At 39.7% G+C, this 20270-nt stretch overlaps 2 protein-coding genes across 6 annotated transcripts in view; one reads left to right on the plus strand and one right to left on the minus strand.

Annotated features, from left to right (window-relative positions):
- KATNBL1 (katanin regulatory subunit B1 like 1) overlaps positions 1 to 20270 on the plus strand; it is a 30813-nt gene that overhangs the window by 6501 nt on the left and 4042 nt on the right. The window contains exons 10-12 of one of the 5 annotated variants that reach the window (XM_078864357.1): positions 564 to 657; positions 2447 to 2521; positions 2984 to 3331. In XM_078864357.1, the coding sequence (XP_078720483.1) occupies positions 564 to 657; positions 2447 to 2479 (127 nt within the window). In that variant the 3' untranslated portion in view covers positions 2480 to 2521; positions 2984 to 3331. The other 4 variants (XM_078864358.1, XM_078864355.1, XM_078864356.1 and 1 more) reach the window with 4 other exon arrangements.
- LOC144937096 (synaptosomal-associated protein 23-like) lies at positions 6629 to 18650 on the minus strand. Its single transcript, XM_078864353.1, has 8 exons — positions 18445 to 18650; positions 13372 to 13440; positions 11913 to 11954; positions 11059 to 11107; positions 10302 to 10419; positions 9876 to 10013; positions 8212 to 8356; positions 6629 to 7145 (listed from the first exon to the last, which is right to left on the minus strand). The coding sequence occupies exons 2-8, from the start codon at positions 13423 to 13425 to the stop codon at positions 7083 to 7085; spliced, it is 609 nt and encodes a 202-aa protein (XP_078720479.1). The 5' UTR covers positions 13426 to 13440; positions 18445 to 18650; the 3' UTR covers positions 6629 to 7082.

The raw sequence follows: 20270 nt of genomic DNA on the forward strand, positions 1-20270 counted from the left end.
ACTACTGCACATGTGAGCTGGATAAACGTAAGCCCATCCGTTGCCCTTTGTTGAATTAACAGTCTGGCTGCAGAAATAGCACCAGGAATGTGTAAGTGGCTTTAATAGGCTTAATTCCATGAGGCTTAAACCAAACAGTTAAATTCATTTGGGGGCATGGACCAAATAATCTGTGTCCCCTAATAGGCTTTTATAAATCTACTCAACTCTGTTCGGAAACTGATTTCCCTCCACACCGTCATTGTACATTTTGAGCTAAGCTTACCGGTCTCCTTCATTCGCAGATGCATATTAGATAGTGTGCATTGCACCTCCGATTAGAACAGTTGGCTACGTATGGTGTGAAAAGTTCAGTATGCATACACGCATCTGCTCAGTGGCAGATGCTGAATCCTTAAACTGCAGTGATCATTTAGGATCAAATTCAAGAACACCTTTCATAAATAGATGCCTCGTTCAGAATTATTTTAGGATGCCACCAATATATGTTTCCTTTAAGATATGTCGATCTTAATTTAATTTTGTTACGAAAATCGAATACTTTAATTTTGTCTGCTATGCAGGAATGCCTTGCACTTGCGAGAGTGGCTCCACACGATGACAGAACAAGTGGATAAACTTGCTTCCTTACCTGGTGACACGGGCAAGGCAGCCAAGGTGAGCTCGCTGATTTGAAATTTGTAGGTTTTTTACATGCTTTCATTTAACTCACTCTTGTCTGTTGTTGTTTTCGTTGTTGTATCCTCAAATCTTGATACTCAATTTTAACACACTTCCCAATGTGGTATCGACTGCAAACTTGGCATGGCATACTTGTGTCATAATGATGACAATACTATATTCTATCATAATTTTTAAACATTTTTTTTATATACTATGTTTCGGCTTGGGTCTAATTGTCCACGGTCAACTGACGTTGGCTGTAATTGGCCCGGTCCCTTACGTTATGGCAAGCTTCGGGGCCACTTCCTGGAGTCGTGGAGTTCTTCCATTACTAATACATTTCATAAAAGCGTGTTTTTAAAGAAGGTTTTTTTAAATATTACTTTTTTATTTATGTCCACTTCACTGCTCCTGGTGACTGCAACGTCCCTGCTTGAAGTTCTGGAGTTGAAACTACTCACTTGTTAACAAAGTAGAATGCATAAAAAATATATATTTGGATACATCACTAAATATTAATTCATTTTATACCAACTTTGGAAAATGATGACTGTATTTGACCACACATTAAAAAAAATTACGGCTAGTAGTATTATAAAGACTTAGAGTGCAATTAGAGTTTTATTTCGTACAAGTCAAGCCCTGCTCATGCTTCCACAACTCATTATGGGTTGAGATGGCAATTCCTGCAAGCATGTTTTCCTAAGCGTGATTTTATTTTCTTCGAGGTATTTGCCAAAGGGTAGTTTGTTAGCTCAAGTTATCTCCATCTTATCCAGTTTTTCACTTCCCTCTTCATGTCATGATATAGATTCTGATACTGCGTATCCTTTTCTACCTTGTAATTTTTTTCCCCAAAATCCTTTATTATAGAGCTTCCTTTTAGCACGCCTTCACTCCACGGTGGCGAGATGTTAACTACCTAACCTGGTATACAGGAGGCCGTGGGTTCGATCCCGACCCTGATGCTTGTATGTTTGGAGTTTGCATGTTCTCCCCATGGACGTGTGCATTTTTCTCCGGATCCTCTAGTTTTTCCATCCACAATTAGAAACGTGGGTTTAGAGTACTGCTAGAAATTTCCACATGATAAGCCACTTTGTTGAGCTATCATTTGTGTCCAGGTCACTTCTGAAAAATAGCTATATAGCTGAGTGGGGCCTTACCTGGTAAAATTAACAAAAAACTTTTGTTATAAAATTCCCAATTCAGTTTTTACCAACTTTTAATTGAGCCAATTAAACTACTCTTCGCACGGAACCTACTCTTGCACGTTTTTTATTATTTTATGTCCAGCTGATATTCTCCATTCAAAACATCCCATGTGTCTGATGCTTCCTTTTCTCAGTGTACATGTCTTTGCTGACAACACTCTTCCATGCACATCCATCTTATAGGCAACAGCTTCTTTTAGTATGCTTATCCTTTTAAGTTTTACAGATGTATTTTTGGGACTGGAGGGATGAGAGTTGTGAAATGCAGTTATAGTTTTCCTGTTGTTAAAAGGGCACTTGGCCTCAGTTACCCAAATCTATTGTGATTCTATGGTAATTAAATTAGTTTATTGAACATAAGTAAGTGCTATTCATCCATGAGATTACATTGATATATTTTTAAAGAATATTCGTGACAAATCCCTCTACGAGACACTATATTGCGTGTACAATTTTCTAGAACTTTTGCTGAAACTAAATCACGAGTGTTTTATTGGTTTTGCTTGAAATTAAAAGTTGTAACCACAACTACCAAGCATTCATGAAGCATGTTCTCTTTTCTTCACCAGGAAATATTTACTTCTCTAAAAGAAGAGCTTTGAAAATTTTGCACAGGAAAAGGGCCACCTTAGACCACACTACTGGTGAGCCTGAATTTTATGAGCAGTATACTGAGCTTTCAAGACTTATTTTTAGATCCTGCAATCAAAAATAATTTTTAATTTTCAGAGTGCTTGAGTCTCAACCACTGGATAAGTACGGGTGGCCGAGAGTCAGGGTTCAAGTTACGTGGCTGTCCACCGACAGAAAATTAACCTGTGTCCAAATTTATAATGCTAAAACAAGCCATCCAAGCACTTAACTGCTTCATATTGAAGTGTTTAATGCAAAAAACCACGTTTACTGTATTGTTTAAAAATTACAATCGCTGTACAACCTGTTTTTTAGTTCGCACTTTTTCTCATAATCGTTACTTGTTTAGGCTTATCTAAATCCATGCTCCAGTATCATTACATTCCAGTGTGGTGTTTGAACATGACTGTGTGGTTGGATGTGTGTTTCTTCATAATGTAAGGCCCTTTTTCTTGATCCACATGCAAGCAAAGTTGCACCAGTAGGATGGATATGGAGACTTGGTACAGTGTATGCTCTTTGTCAATATAAATAAAATCGGCCAAACTTACATTTTTATTTATTATTTGCTCTTATTGTAAATGATTCATGTTTGAAGACTGGTTCTAGTTTTCTCTTTGCATTGCCATATTTGAACTTTGCTTCCCAATAACTACTAAAAAGTGTTTCTAGACAGACAAAATTAGCTTTTTGAAACTAGTAACAATATAAATGGTACCTGTTGGAATATATTTCTTACTGCATTGATGTGTAGGTGTTGTGCATGGTAGTGAAGTGTAAATGTTTCTTAATAATTAATAAAATATTTTGTGAATGTTTAATTATTTATGCATTTGTGTTGTGCTTATATGGCTTGTACAATACTGTATATAAAATGGAATATTGAAACAAAATTAATGACTCATACTTTGTGAGGAGATATTCTTTTACCAACTTCATATGCATCTATTTTCCATTCATGTCAATCCTAACGCTCACAATGCAATGGCAGCCCAAGGAATGACTATTTAGCCATCGCAATGCCTGGTCAGCAAATATTTGCGCTGCATTGTAATGTTTGAACAGAAGCTTCGTTTCATCTGCTGTCTGAATATGGAACTACCTCCTTGAACACATCGATTCTGGTCTCCAGGCCTTCAAATTCCGAGCTTTACCACACACCTTGACGGAGTGAGTCTTTGAGCTGCAGTGAACCAATGATTATGCCGATTCGTTGCATTAGCGTCTGATATGGCTGTTGTTCCCAATTGCATAAAACAAAAAAGATGAATATGGTGTAATGTGGCATATCCAACTCGCTGGAAACTGAGGTACAGGTGGATATGTGAAAAGGTCAGATATGTGAGCCTCTAGAAATGACAGATCATCACAAATGTTCTGTATAAAAATAAAGAACTGATTTAGATGGAGGGAATGCTCTATACTACTCTGGACGTAAGCAAATGTACATGAGATTTAATAATTAATCACTTTATGTGAAAGGTAGGTGTTGTGAACATCTTTAGAACATTACTTTTAAACCAAGTACATCTTATTCAATTGCCTTTTCCTTGAACAACGCAAAACTGCATTTTCCTTGTGGAAGAGACCCCATGTCGCCCTCTTGGAAATGTTGGGCCTTGTAAGTCAACATTATTATCGTGGCATAAGCCATGCTTGGCACCGATTGGGAAAGTTGGCTGTCAGCGGTTGTTTGGAACTTTAAACCCAGGAATTATTTTCCCAACATCTTGGGTTGCCACTCTCTAAACATAACAAGAGTTAAAATTCGGGATTCTGTCCTATTCCTGCATTATAACCTGCAACCAGCATTAAGTGTGGCAGCATTTGGCAAGTGGAGGTGGCTAAATGATATGGCAACAGTAAGTTGCAGGCATGGCCATCACTATCTGCTAACCACAAACCCTATAACATTTTATTTTGCACTTATTTGGTCTAAATGCCACAGCAGTATTAACGGTTGGTTTGGGTGCCATGTGACAAACATTATCTCTTCCAGGTTGGATGGATGTATTGCCCTTTGTTTTGTTTAAGATATAACTGTCGATGAAGAATACTTCGTGATATTTCCTTCTGCAGAGGATGCCGTTGTGATGTAATGGACTTGTGATTTAGAGGTTGCTGGTTCGATTCAATCTCCTAGTGTGGCATTTGAACGCACGGGCAAGTTTCTTAAATCCGCCCCCACCTCAGTCCCCACACAGCAGTATAAATGGATACACCAGTTTGTCGACCACAAATATGCGTGTGGTGGGGCAATAATGCGGGTACCTTTTCCAAAATAAAATATATGGCCAGTGTGGATGTGCCAAACACCCTCTTGAGCGCCCTCAAATGGAGGCCTTTCTATTAGGAGTGGCGCAAGCAAGGACATTGAGTGCTGCACGTTTCCCTTCCACTGGCTATTCTTGAACAGGGGATGAGGATTTGCTATGCAAGTTAAGAATGGATTCTATGTCTTGTCGTAAACACCCATAGCACAGTTGGAAGAAAATAGCTTCTACTTTCCTGTCCAAAGTAATTTTTTTTTAGGGTAGGGGGGGGGATCTGATATCTATTGCACACCCCTCTACTTGACATCTGCAGAAAATATACAGATTGCTCCGAATCTGAAAAGTTGGGGAAATAGCTCCCTCCCCCACCTCCCCTGTGACTTAGCCTGTATCAACATTTAGTTATGCATTTTACAACAATTGGACTTTGAAGTGATCTCGGAAAAAACGAATGTACTCTTGTCAGAGGTAATCATAAAATGCTTTGCCAGCAGTATCTCGCTGGCTGGGTGTGTGATATCCCCAGGGTTGTGCTTGAATAGCTTCGAATGCGGGGTGATTTGCACCTCGTCGAAATACAGTGCATTCCAGTGGTTGATATAATTCGGACACACCTAGCAGCAGCTGATGAATAAGTACTGCGATTCGTTGAGATATTTGGTAATGACCAATACAACACTTTATTTATTTCAAATCATTGTCAGAGAGGCTTTATTGGTGTTCTCATATGCAAAGATCACATCAAGCGTTATATGAGAAAATAAAACCCCTTTCAAATGGCAAGGTGAAATTTTACAACGTGTGAGTCAAGCTTATTAGCCTGTGGAGGCTTTTCCATTCAGTGGAAGAAAAAAAACAATAGGACGTTCAATAGACTGCCTAAGGAAAATATGCCTCGGGGTGAGTGATTGTAATGAGTGAATGTTATAGAATATAGACAGTAGACTTGAACAGAGCCCTTTTGATGCGATGGTCGCGTATGGTTGGAGGTGACGACTTTGGGACCTGAGGATCCTTGTACAAGGTGGTTCAGGTGTCTTGAAGACCCCCAACTGACCCCTAACATTTTGCCCTTTGCATATTCATTTCTGTTTTAAATAAACTTCTAAAAATATTATGTTTTAGAGAATCAAATGAAGATCACGAGATATCTGGACAACCCTGTACATCGTGGTACATCAGGTTGAGATGGTCTAGGTCAGGGGTCGGCAACCAAAATAACAAGAAGAGCCATTTCTTTCCAATTCGGTACAAAATTCAGTATTTCAAGAGCCGCAATGCATCTGAGTACATACTGTACATACGTACATATCGTCAAGAAGCAGCCCGTAAAGAGCCGCATGCGGCTCCGGAGCCGTAGGTTGCCGACACCTGGTCTAGGTAATGACTGGTTAATTGAAAGGCCTTGACCAACTGTATGGTTGATGTATTTCAAAAGAACCCGGTTGGCTTGCTCAGTAACCACCCCAGGCTTCTTTCCGAAAAGGACTTGCACCAAAACAATGGCGTTTAAAACGGTGTTAATGTTTGCAACAGACAATCCGTTTGCTCAGCTGCTGCTGCAACAGAAATGTAAACCCAGGTGTGCACTTACCTGAATAAAAAAAACAAAGTGGAAACAAAGACTTTACATGTTTGCAAGTAATAATGTACCGGCAATAGGTGAAAGTGTGAGTCAAACACGAATAGCAATGAATGAGTTTTGTGTTGCTTGGCTAGAACCGACTCCTTGTCTGCAATACTGGGCCTTGAGATTAGGTGAAAAGAACATCAAATCCTACCTGATCATAAACTTCCTTCACATGTGCAACTATTAACTAAAACACTGCCACTCAACAGTAAGAATATTCATTTTATTAAAATAATGTACACACAATTTACATGTTAATAAAGCAGAGTTTTAAGTAACAGGGGTTTGAACATGTTTACCATTAATATTCAGGTGGTTAACAAGTACGTATTCACATTTAAATCGGAACCTTAAAAAGATTATTGTAAAGAAGTGTAAAATATAATTTTAGCATTTGAAAATGTTAATTGGTAATTGTACATAAGCATATTAGTGATTTAAAGTTGATAAAATAGTTTTCACGTTGACCATTAAAGTGTATTTTGCCTAGGAAAAAATGGCTGAAAACATTTAAATAATGTACTCAATTTCGTTGATTGTTTTGTAAAAAAAATGGCTCCTTGTGTAACAATATAAAAGAATGTTGCTGAAGTGGAATTGAGTTCATGCAATGGCTTACTAATTCCAAATATTTATCATTAGTCGTGATATCTTGTTCCCCGAAGGATGTTACTTCAGTAGCTTTGTTGCGTTCTGGTTGGATTGATTAATTCGAGATGTGTTCAGCTCCGCCTGTAAGGAAATGTCAAAGTTCAACCATCATTAGTTGTCATGTTCATCAAGCAGTATTTAGGATTGTATAATGAATTTGGACCAGTGCTACCCATCCATATATGTTTTGGATAGTTTGTTTCATGGCCCAGCAGATGCCATCACCACACTCCAGCATCTAATATTGTAACATGTCATAAAAGAGAATAACTGGCATACATGCCAATAATAATATCAATGGCAATAATGTACCTGGGAAAGTTTCACCGAGTCTCTGCATTTGGATGTTTGACTAAGACCACAAATTAGTGTTTTGCATGTGGGAGCAAACAGGAGTAACTAGAGAAATCGACAATACAAGTTGATACTTTGCACTGCCATTTTCTGGCCAAACCTGGCGTCACCAATCCAAGTACGAACCATGATCATCGCTTCAAATAGCTTATGAACTCTGATGTGACCAGCACAAGCGTTTCACTAGGCCTGCATCAATTGACACCCTTTGCGCTTCAATCAATTTTCCAAATTGGGATCATGACTCAATAAAAAATTTTTTTTACATTTTTTGGGGCCTTTAGCTGTAATGGGGCCATGTGACCTGTTGCATACATGGTATACAAAAACATTCTTATATACATGATTGAATACATGTACTGAGAATAAGAATCGATTGTCGGCAAATCGACAGCATTATACCTTTACACATGTTAATGTACTGTAACACTATTAATAAATAAATAAAATCATGTTCATGGAAAATGCTATTGATACATGCTAGGCTGGTATCAAAACAGTACATTGATTCATCAATTGAAGGCAGGGGTTCAGGGGTGCACCAATAACTGATTCAGATATCACCAGCCACAGATGTTAGCCGTGGTGGAGAATCGAACTTGTGTTAGCGGATTAATTGTGCAGTGTGTGGCCCGCTGGAGCATTCTCGCTCCTATAATTGTCAATTGTACTTTGATGCCTTTGGACTATGTGATAGATCCTTGAGATATATAATTTATGTTTGCGCAGCCAAATGTCCATTATTAATGGCATGTGCTGATGTTACGTGTTCTGAAGTTCTGCTGCTCCTCACCTTTTCATTCAGCCGTTCAAGCTGTGTATTATGCTGGTCTAGCTCGTTGCCCATATTCAGAGCCATGTCTTTGAGATTCCCTATAATACCACCGATTTCTTGCAGGTTCTCCTCCATCTCATCCTCACGGTCATCATTGGTAACCCTGTAGGAGGCAAGCAGGAGAGACGGGCCACAGTGACACAACCGTCAGGCAATAGCACCTGTAAGAAAACACTGCTAGCATCAGTAAATTTATTTTACATAACTTAATTTCACTATTTTGGCTGAAGAGGCTCCCAGTATGTGGAACAAAATGTTGGACATCTGGTATAACCCAGAATAACTATCAAGTACTTTTTATGCATGTGCATTTTTGTTTAAGTCTGTTGCCATTTAAAGTGACTGAATGTTGGCCAATATAGGCACTGTTTCAATTCTGAAACAAGCCACACATTAAACCTCCCCACATCTCACTGTTGTCAAGTCCAGAATATAATTTACTGTGGATACAGAACATAAAAAGTCACGTAGATTTGGTCAATAGATATCCATGGCTCGCAAAGCCTGTTCTACCCATGTGTTGGTGAATGCTCATGTACAGCCCCTGTAAATCCACTATTGGATGAAAGCTTACTTAAGCCGTGTCTGTCATGGGGGTTATTTGACCAAGTACACATAGCCTGGCACAAGCGCCATGGTAACGTCGCCGCCACTTAGTGACGAATGTCGGCTGTTGTTGACAATACCGGTTAGTGCGAGTTGGTGAAGGTGGAAAGCATAGAGGTTCCAACATTAAACAGTCCATTGGATTTTGCTTTAATACCGTCTGTTGACAATGTAGCCTCGCAGCAGCCAACAATACATTATTTTGCATAATGGTCACCTATCCAAGCACTATCCAGGCTCAACTCTACTGGATATTATTTCGATGGGCAAACATCATGGATGGTGGTGGAAATACGACGTGTCAAAATGCTTTAACATTTTTCAATTGACAGCACTGAGTTGACTTGGCTTTGAATTAAGCAATTCCTGGTTCACCCACAATCTCAGTAGTAACTGACCAGGTGGCTCAGCCGGAGAGCAAGCAGCTCGCAATCTTAAGGCTTTTACACCATTGGAACCTCATTTGCCAGTAAAAAATATGATAATTGGATAATTGGTGTAAATGCTTACCCCAAGCTCTCATACTCTGATGGTGCATTGTCTTTGAGTTGTGCGCCTTTTGGCGTCATCTGGTCCAACCCATGTAAGACTAGACTCTAAGGAAAGCCGTCTCGGGTGTGGACCAATCAACTTCAAGGACCGTGCACATTATCAGAGTTGTGTTTTTTGTTTGCATTTTGACTGCAGGTATTGTGGTCTATGCAAACATGACTCCTTGTAAAAAAGGTGTCAGTTTTGTTGCCAGATATAAGGGTAAAAAACCAATTATCAATCTTAATGTTGTGAGTTCAAATCTTGGTTGGGGGGGGGGTAATCAGCCCATCATACCTACGGGGTGTAAATTATAAAAATAAGTACCATTGTGGGGAAGTCAACTGGTTGCCCTAGGGATACTCATTCCCACCATAGGAAATGTGGAATTTCCACCATTGGCTGAGGGCTGTTAACAAGAGAGAAGCACACCCTTTATGCTCATTTGAGCAGGAATGAACGGTTATACAATCACATTTGCACACCTTTTGATGAAAGGTCCACTGGCTTGAGGCTGGCCTTGTTGGCCTGCCTTGCCCGGTTGCTCAGAGACCACCTTTTCCTTCCTTATGGAGCCCCACACCGCCGGCTTGTAAGCACCTTTGTTGTCTATGCTCTTCATCCTGCGCACATCAAAGTAAGGTCTATTCGCTTCTCATAAGCACGGCCTAACAACTGCAGTGCATGGCTTACAATAGTAAAACATGAAGTGACTACAAAGGAGAATCTGCATAATTAGTGTGCAACAGTAAACATTTTAGTGGGTTAAAGAAAATGCATCATGAAAACAATGAAATGCGTAAACTTAAACATTTGCAATTACAGCAATATATTGAAGGCTAACAATGCCGATTTTAAACGATCACGCTTAAAACAGTTGTTAGATGGGCATTGAAGAAGAACTCACTCACTTGTTGCATGGGCAGATGCACAGTCCACAGCATTTTGACATCTGTCTAATGTGTTTGTCAGCCTCCTTCATGTCTTCATTTATATGATCCAAGCCCTGTTCAATTTTATCCAGTTGGTCTGAAATATCCATATTAAATCAATTGAATAGAGACCGTGAACATGTTCATGAATGTGCATACATTGTACAATACTGTGCCTTAAATAGAAAGTTTTCAACCTAGGAATATTATCTGCAATAACATACAGATTGTGAACATGGACTCTGAAAAAGAACGTGGAGCAAAAGCTAAAACTTATGCAAATAAGCATGGAGAGACAGAAAGAAGAACACACATGTGAACAATCACACATTTACTTTATAGCGAGCATGGGTGGGACACATTGCAAGAGAGGATGATGGCCAATGGACGAGCATAGTGATGGAATGGTAGCCAAAAGAGAAAATGAAGCCGAGAGGAAGACCTCCGTGAAGATGAATAGATGAAATCTGCTCATGCGTGAGGGTGAGATGGATTCTGGCATCACGGAACTGAAGGATGACAGCATGGAAAGACCTTTATCTGCTGGTTTATAGAACATGTATGATGAGGACTATGATGTTGTTACATGTTTAAACTTGATTCACACAGTATAAAAAAGCATGTGGTATAGCTGCTGCTTGGAATCCTTGCATGTTGCATGCTTGGAATCGTGGCATGATTTTAAGCAGATGGTCTTTCTTGAATATGGTGCCTATGCACTATTCAAAGACAGTACCTCCTTGCTCATTCAGCATAACAAGTGTTTTAGCCCCAGTTTCTTGAGTCTGAAAAAAAGAAAGTTTATTGTAACCTTAAAAATTAGATGCATAAATTGCCTGTATTGATTAACCAACGTTTTTTAAGAACATAAATTATCATTCAATAGTTAATTTAAAGATTCCAACATGCAATAACAATAAAGATGCTGCCAAATAAAGCACATGTTTAAATTTAGCTCATGTAATTATTTACAGTGTTTGAACTTGCATCAATAACACACATACTAAACTTGAATCTTTTTCTAAAATGTAATTCTTTAGCAGAGACATGTCAAGAGTATTTTTTTTTATGAATTAATCGCGCATTAAAAGTCACTGGTCTACTATTTACATGGGCCGCAAGTACTGAACACTGAATTTCGATTTAAAGCTTTCGTGACTGCAGGGATTCATCTTCTTGGTTCTTTCGGTAAAGTCACGTGACTTTGCTGAACACTGATGAATGGCTATTATATATAGTTTTATCTCTAAAGTACGGCAAACAATTTAAAGTTTTTAATGCAAGTGCTAAATGTAATGTAATGATGAGAATATTCCAACACTAAAGTATGTTTGAACATAAAACGCAGGAATCAATCGCACAAACTATTTGGTGTGAAATGTCGTCATTAAATTAGAATACACTTGAAATGGTTCACCTCATATTTGTCACGAAACTAAAAAACTAGTCGACAAACAAATAATACATCATTTAGTGCCAAGAACTCAGTTCGTTCAATGGCTATGTACATTGTCAGTGTAATCTAGTTACCACAATGTATGCCAATATGATTAATAATGTTTTTTAACATTTTAATGAAATGCCTTTTACCTCAACCGCCATATTACGCATCCGACGAGTAGCCTCCAATGACTGCAAGAGAACATATTTAATGTAAAAAAAAAGAATTGGGGTGGGAAACGAATTATGAATGCTGCACTGAAGGGACTTTATCAAAAGAAATCAGTGATGCAATGAAAACTGCCTCTATGATAATGCGGTGATTACGTTGCATTTACAATGACAAGTAAATGTGGGTGGCTAGATGTTGAGGCAGCGTTCAATGGAATTACATTCACATCTAAAAATATATTTGCTGCAAATATCGTTTGTTGCACCTCCAGGGAAATGTTATCTATCACTTATCGTTGTCAGCTATCAGCTACTCTGGCTCCCAGACTATGTAGGTCAGCATTGAGCAAAAATTCTCATCCGGTGCCAAGACTAATATAATGTAAATCTATTAAAGCTTATTGTCGTATCTGATATGCGAGTGACAAGACCACCCAGCAAAGTCATTAGTTGCCAATGGAAGATATTGGGCCTAACCCAGCACTTAATAGAGAACACATGCATACCGTGATATCATTTTACATCACAAAACATTGAATTGTGTGTCCCTGCATTCCCCAACAATGTATTCTCCACAAAGCTCATGATTATTTTGTGCTAAATACTGTCATTTTATGGCCCTTGTGATTTTTTGCATTTCTAATATCTTGGCGATTTATTTTCTTACAAAATGTACTTTAGTATATTACAGAATATACTTAAGACCAAAATCACGTAACCCACTATTTGCTGACCCAATGACTTCGAACTATAGACAAAAACAAATGTCACTAAAATTGACATTACCTGGGAACCAAAGTAGAGTACTGTAGTCAAATTCCTCTATGAATGTGAAGGGGAGCACGATTGGTGATTCAAAATTGTGTTTATCCACATATATTACTGCTGTTATCTGTGTGGCTATTGCTGAATAATAGGATACACGTCATCGCTTTCAAGTCACTCCTCTTATCCACAGAAAGCCACGGATAATATGAGAGACATTTGGTATTTCTGAGAGAACAATTCTGGCGAATTGCCCGATGATGCTGGATGTAATTACCAGCGAAACGTCGTACTCAAAACTGTCAATGTTGTGGATTCACTCTTCAACACACCGGTGGGCTAAAGTAGTGAACTATTGTGTTTTGTCAACGTGACGCTTTTTTGCCGATTGGCCGTGTCGGGTGGTGGAGAGTGACAACACATTTATAAATAACGCGATCTAACCCAAAAACCTTTATTATGAATTTTATGAAGAACAATTCCGGTTACTTTTTATGAGCGGATAACAGGATTTTCTGCAGATCATTTCAGGAGTTCAGATAATAGTAATATTAAACAGGGGCACAGAAAAGACAAGTTTCACTGTACTGCATTGTAATGAGTAAAAACCAGCACTCAAGAGTTTCCCGCATGGCTGTAAAACTGTGAACTTTGATGCACTATGCTGACGTACCTCATCGGTGATTTGGTTGGCTTTTACTTGTATGTTATACGAATCCTCATCCATGGTGGCTCAGAGGGTCTGAATAAATGGAACAAAGAAATGCACAGCGCGGATATTCATCAATGCATTTTGACTTAGTTTCAAAGCCCGATGGGTGTGTGCAGCTGAAATTAAAATCTCAGTGTTGCTTTCCTCTCAGCTTTCCCCAATTCACTGCCTCCCATTGCAGACTTTAGGTCCAGTACACTTGACTAAACGATGTAGTTGTACCACCACAAAAATTTACGTTTGTTCCCACTGGCTGATAAACTCATTGGAATTAATATTGGTCTGGAAAGCCATTAGGCTGATGGACTAAAACATGTTTTTATTCGCATGTGAAGACAGAACGGGGGTCTACCCATAGTTGTTCACAACAACGCATAACAAGTTTGTAAACAATAATGCCATTTAACTGATCATCTCCGTTCATGTCTGGAAATGAAACTACTATATCATCTACTCTGCCAACAGTTTAATTTTACGTCCTGAAATAGCCACTCACGTGGTTGTGAGACATGGCACAGGCTTGGGGAGTCCTTTAAAAGTGAATTGATCGTGGCTAATGATGGTGATAAAACGCCAACCGAGGTCCCATGCGGCTGTCATTTTAACACATTTACGATAAACAGCGAGTAAGACAGATGGGGAGTTATTATTGTACCTGAGGACAAATATTCCCCACCATAATGGTCTGAGTTGATTTCCATTCGGTGCAATGTTATCGAACCCCTACCCATCCAAATGTCCACACTTGACATGACCAAGTACTGTTACAGGCATTGGAAATGAACGCAGTTGTCTGCGATGGTGCTATATAGGTCACAAGCCCCAAATATGTGGACTCGGACCAATAGACATGTGAACAAGCTGGTTGCTGCTCTGAGTGCTAAAGTCACATGATACATTAGCACACAAATAACAATGGGACACTGCACTGCCTTAACACATTCCTGCGGGGGGAGCTGGTAGGGACGTTGGGTTGCTCAGTCAATGGCCAGGGTCAACGGCGGCGTGGTGTATTCCGCAAATATGCCCGACTGTGAGGGCGGACACAAGCCGGCGTGAGTAGGTTAAACGTTGAGTTTTATAAGGGCACCACGGGGTGACCAGCCCCTTCCCACCCCTCCCACCCAACCCAGCCCCACCCTCCCCACCCAGCCACTCCCCACCCTCCCCACCCAGCCCCTCCCCACCCAGCCCCTCCCTCCCCACCCAGCCCCTCCCTGCACGACTGACGGACACAATAATCCCCTGTGGGCTGGTGTAACCAGGAGGTTCCTACCAGTATTGAAACTTTCCCCTCCACAATGCGGGACTACATTCACATTTTATTAATTTAATTTGCATGTACAATGTGCACGTACAGTATAGTTTTTACATCAAGAGGATGGTTCCACATTCACCTTGCTTGTGATCATCACAAGTTGATAGAGATCCGGAGCATAAATGTAAAAGCATAGAAGCACTGTCCAATAAAACATTGTCATTTTATGCACTGCCCACAGCATAGCCTCTGACAGTAGCCTATAACACGCGTTGTGTATGGTGGTGGCCCATATAAGAACTTATCGAGCTCAAATGCTGCTTCAGTTTTTGAGATTTTACGATATTGGATGCATTATGGGCAATTTGACAAGAGGTCAAGAGGTCAACAACAATACCAGGGTGGTCCAGATGTCTCGTGACCCCCATTTAATTATCTAAAACTTTCTCTGTTTTTATGGATGCCAATTGGGTGAGAAAACAAATGACCAGGGTCAATTAATTGGAGGTCACAAGACATCTGGACTACCCTGTACACTGCATGCTCATAATGTAGTATTGATGATAGATTTGATGCGTGTCTTTTTAAAATTGAGTTCTTCTTAAGCTTTTAACACCAAGGCAGCTACAAAAAAAGGTGTTTGTAGTCGACACTGCTCTGGTGTAGACAAAGGGGGCTGTTTGGTTACTGTATGTTTCCTGCTGATCTTGTAGTGCTGCCTCGACACAAGTTTTCCCAACACCCCGCAAGGGTTTCAGCTGCTTCCTGCCAAAGCCTTTTTCCCTTCCCCCTCACCCCACTCCTAGCCACTTCATTCATTAACCACGTGGGGGGCAACGATGTTAAACTTAAAAAAAAATGGGACCTTTTTGCCAGTATCAAAAGTATGAAAAAAGAAGGTGGTTAATGCAGACACGATTCCTTGCAAATGGTTTCTATTCGGTGTTTCAAGATGTTAATAACACCTCTTTGATGTGAAACTTGCTTTAAGCGTCGAAAATAGGGGAGAAAAAACATAGCGGCGTAACAATGCATCGATGCATCTGCTGCTGTTGAGTCTAAGCATTGCATTCATAATTATTCATCATCAATTTTACAGTAATCGATGTTTTTTTTAGATTCGTAGCATATTTCGGTGGCGACCCCTGCGGCCACTAGAGGCGCTGTCATTCACTGCAATGTTAAACTTTATTGTGTTGTGATCGAAACGTCGTGGTTTTTGTTTTTTATTACGGAAAGAACCAATAATAAGTCTACATTATAGACTGCCAGTACGCTCACTCAGTTTAATAACCATTGCTACAGTCTACATTATAGACTGCTAGTACACTCACCCAGCTTAATAACCAGGCTATAGTCTACATTAGTGTTTTTTTGTTTTTTTATTATTAAATCTTTATTATTTTTATTCACTTTATTTTATTATAATTTTTCTATCTACGTGACTTTACCGAAAACACCAAAGAATGTGAATTCCTGCCGTCACGAAAGTTTTAAGTCAAAAGTTAAACGATGACAGTACCGTATTTTAAAGCGCAAATTGTGGTGACAAATCGTGCTGCGTTGTGATCATCAGCCAAGATCTATCCACTGCTGAATGAACGACTGCTAAAGCCACCACGAATCATAATACTGTCCACTCTAGGGGTTTGTAACTACACATTACTCTAGTGCTGGCCTGTGTTTCAAGTTAGAGGCAATATTAAGAGAGTAAAACTCCTTTAAAATCCTGTTAAGTAAACAAAGGTTGTGTTTATAAACCGTAGCTGCCGTCGAGAAATGTACAGCGCTGCATTGTAATGTTACGTTGAGACTTTAAATTCACCACGTTTGTACAACAATTAAAATAATTGGGGGGGGGGGGGATTAGCACAGCACTGTCGTGTTATATTTTTGTTCATTTTTAACAACGGACTGGCAGGAAAAGTCATCTTAGTGATCGGCTCCATTGAACGACCAAATAAGTAATATTTTTAAAAAACTTTTTTAAAAACACGCTTTAATTAAATGTACCCTACTAGTAATGGCAAAACTCCACGACTCCAGGAAGTGGCCCTGAAGCTTTCCATAACGTAAGCGACCGTGGACAATTAAGACTCAAGGCGAAATATAACATCTAAAAAATAATGTTTAAAAGTATGTATTTTTATATTTAATGATAGAATATAGTATTGTCATCAGTATGACATAAGTTTACCAAGTTTGCAGTCGATAAGCCATTGGGAAGTGGGTTAAAATTGAGTTACATGATTTGAGGATACGACGACAGAATGAGTTTATCAAAAGCGTGTAAAATAATGTTTTAAAATATGTTTTAGATATTTTTTTATGATAGAATGTAATCTTGTCATCAGTATGACATAAGTATACCAAGTTTGCACATTGGAAAGTGGTTTAAAATTGAGTTACAAGATTTGAGGATACAACAACAACAACAGAGTTAATAGAAATCGTGTAATAAAAATCAACAATGCTGGGATTGCTCCCACGGGGTGTCACGGGGGCTTCGTTTTTTTTCTTCCATCCACCGCCTTCCCTTTGCCACATTTAGCAAATCCAATCGTGGAACTTTAAAACATTATTTGGCTATTCCCAATGCCGCTGAGTTGGCCACGCTTAATGAACAAACAACAACAATCGAACTGGACACACACTCGTCCAGAACACCCTGGTCCTGCAGAGTAAAACAAGGCGACGTTTCGGGGCAATGGCCCTTCTCCATAGCGGGGTGTTAACGCAAATTCGAGCCTATAAATGTAACGAAGCAGGGTTATGGTTTTTTGTGTGTTAGTCTTGTACAAACCCCAACCTTTCTCTGGAGTCCATGCCCTAAACGAGGAAGTGGTTGTTAGGATTTTTTAAAAATGTCTTTGCAATGCAGTGCCGCATGTAAGTGTAGCACTGAATTCGCACACGGCAAAAGGGTTTGTTTTGCATTAAGAGACAGCGAAAGAGACGAGGGCAGTGCTAACAGCTGTCGTTTTGGTTGTAGCAGTCTAAAACAAAACCTTGACAAATATGCGAGGCATGTGTTCAGCATTTACCAATGCTTTTTTTAATACACAGTGCGTCTACTGTAGTATGATTTACGGTCATTTATGCCCTTATCAGTTGGTACACTAGTAACCCATGATGTCCACATTGTTCTAGCGCTTACGAGTGTAAATGCAGCGAGCATTATTGTTGTGTGGTCTTGTTACCAACACAATACCGTGGAGTAAGTATGCAAATTGTTCCTCATCTTAGCTCGTAAACGCAGTAAAACCCCCGACCTTTCTGCTAATCATCAACCAACCAATTTGTTGCTGATTGGGTGAATTATTAATTACATCGCAGTCCCAAGAGGGATGGTAAACGGCTTCGTGGAAGCTTTCATCCACGCAGTGGATTGTTCAAAAGCCACTCACTGATCATGATGATGATCATGATGATCATCATCATGATCATCATGATGATCATCATGATCATGATGATGATTATGAAAACACTAAGTTCAGACACTACTACACAACGACGGATATTCATTCTCGCCCTTATAACGCAGCCCATGCGTTACAACGCCACAATGCACGGCAGCTGTTGAAGCAGCTGAAACTTTCATCACCACCAACCAGTTACACGTTCTTCTCTTGCCTTTCTTTAACACCATCCATGCCGCTGCCACACACACACATTTCTTGTCTGACATTTCCCTACACTCATACATATACAAACAAGCGCGCACACCCTGCCCTGTTTAACGTCCGTAGGAAGGTTCAAAAAGCCACTCAACTCACCTTATTTTATTTTTTACGAAGAAGTTGTACGGTTAAGCCGTGTTTTTTTTTTCATTAAACACTCCTCGGGAATGGCGAGTAGCGGCAGAACGTCGTCTTGATGACTAAACACCGTAGAATGTGGAAGTTGTCGACGACTACGACGACCTAAGTAGCTGAGTCGGCGAGCGCGCACCGCCCACGGGAAAAGGGGGTGGCCGCCACCGTCCGAGGCACAGGAATTGTGTCAATGGGTGTGGGGGGGAGGAAGAGAAGAGATTACGCAGAAGCAAACAATAAAACCAAGTTGGAAATTCCTGTGGCACACGCAACAAGGAAGAAACGCGTTGGTATGTTTTTGTTACATAGCCGTCAATTCATGGAGGAATCCGATGAGCCATGAAGCTCTTTTTCACAGATGTCCAGTCAACTAAACTATTTTTTTTGACCACTTAAGGTCCACCGAACTTTAAAGCTCTAAATTCTAGATTAGAAGCTTTCGTGACTGCAAGGATTCATACTCTTTGTTTTTTTCGGTAAAGTCACGTAGGTAAAACGATTAATAATCACAACGTCGTGATTTAATAGAGTTGTTTTCATTTTTTTTAGTAATTGTTTTACCTACGTGACTTTACCGAAAAAAAACAATATCTATAGCTCTTCTTGGTTCTTTCGGTAAAGTCACGTAGAAGGCAAATAATAAAATAATAAAAATAAAACAATAAAATAAAATTCTCACGACGTTTCGGCCACAACACAAGCAGCCGTCCTCAGGTCCTATTGGGACGCTGTCTTTCCGACAGCCCTGTTCTTCACCTGAGGACGGCTGCTTGTGTTGTGGCCGAAACGTCGTGAGAATGTTATTTTATTATACTTTATTTTTATTATTTTATTATTTCCCTTCTACGTGACTTTACCGAAAGAACCAAGAAGATGAATCCCTGCAGTCACGAAAGCTTTAAATCGAAATATCTATAGCTCTTGTTTTTCAGAAGCAACACCCGGCCACAAATGATTAACCCATCGAAGTTGCTTTTCACGTGGTTATGTATAGCAGCCGAATACTTATAAATGCACAGCTGTCAAACCCATAGGGTTTACCCCGTATTCTTGTACAGGGAATTTGAGTTTTGAGGTCCATACGGCGTACAGCCGTTTCAATAGAGGCAAAATTAAATTTTGTGTATATTTGTTGTGTTTCTCTCTTGTGATGGGACTTTGTAGGAAGAACGTTGAGATGTATAAGGGGCACGGGGTGACCACTAAGGTCTGAATTGGTGTGTAGTAAGACAGGCACTGATGTTTAAATTAACAACACGAGTCAGTAACAACACGTTCTGGATCATAATTTTGCCCTTCCGTCTTCTGCTGGGAAAATACCCAAACACATATTTTGGTTGTCTTCGATGTCGTTTAAAGTATGCGTTTGCATCTCCGCACGATTTATTAGAATTATGATGTTTTGCTTCAGTTTCTGTTCGTGAATTATGGCTTAGGTTGAAGAAGTGCAATGCAATGTGGAAGTTCAGTTCATGAATATTACTCAACCAGTCTACCCCAATTGCAATACTGTTTTTTATTATTGTTGTACTCACAAGCCTGTGGTCACTTACTAATTACATCTGGAAAACAGCGGTACACTATTTGTGTGACTGTTCCCGATACGCTTGATAATCATCAGCCCTTGATCTGTCCACTGCTGGATGGCGGCCTACCCCACAAGCAGTCGTCACTTGATAACCCACTTCGTTGATAACCCACTTCGTTGGGTTATCATTAGTGGCCAGGTCGCTTCTGAAAAAGAGCTATATAGCTCAGTGGGCCGTACCCGGTAAAATAAAATATAC

This window comes from Lampetra fluviatilis, chromosome 18 (genome assembly GCF_964198595.1).
Source record: "Lampetra fluviatilis chromosome 18, kcLamFluv1.1, whole genome shotgun sequence".
In the NCBI taxonomy this organism is placed as follows: Eukaryota; Metazoa; Chordata; class Hyperoartia; order Petromyzontiformes; family Petromyzontidae; genus Lampetra; species Lampetra fluviatilis.

Bases quoted from the DNA above. Each gene is read 5' to 3' on its own strand.
- LOC144937096 (XM_078864353.1), bottom strand. From the start codon at position 13,425: ATGGATGAGGATTCGTATAACATACAAGTAAAAGCCAACCAAATCACC. The intron at 11,955-13,371 runs GTACGTCAGCAT...GTTCTCTTGCAG, and splicing joins CCAACCAAATCACCGATGAG to TCATTGGAGGCTACTCGTCG. The intron at 10,014-10,301 runs GTGAGTGAGTTC...TGATGTGCGCAG, and splicing joins TGCATCTGCCCATGCAACAA to GATGAAGAGCATAGACAACA.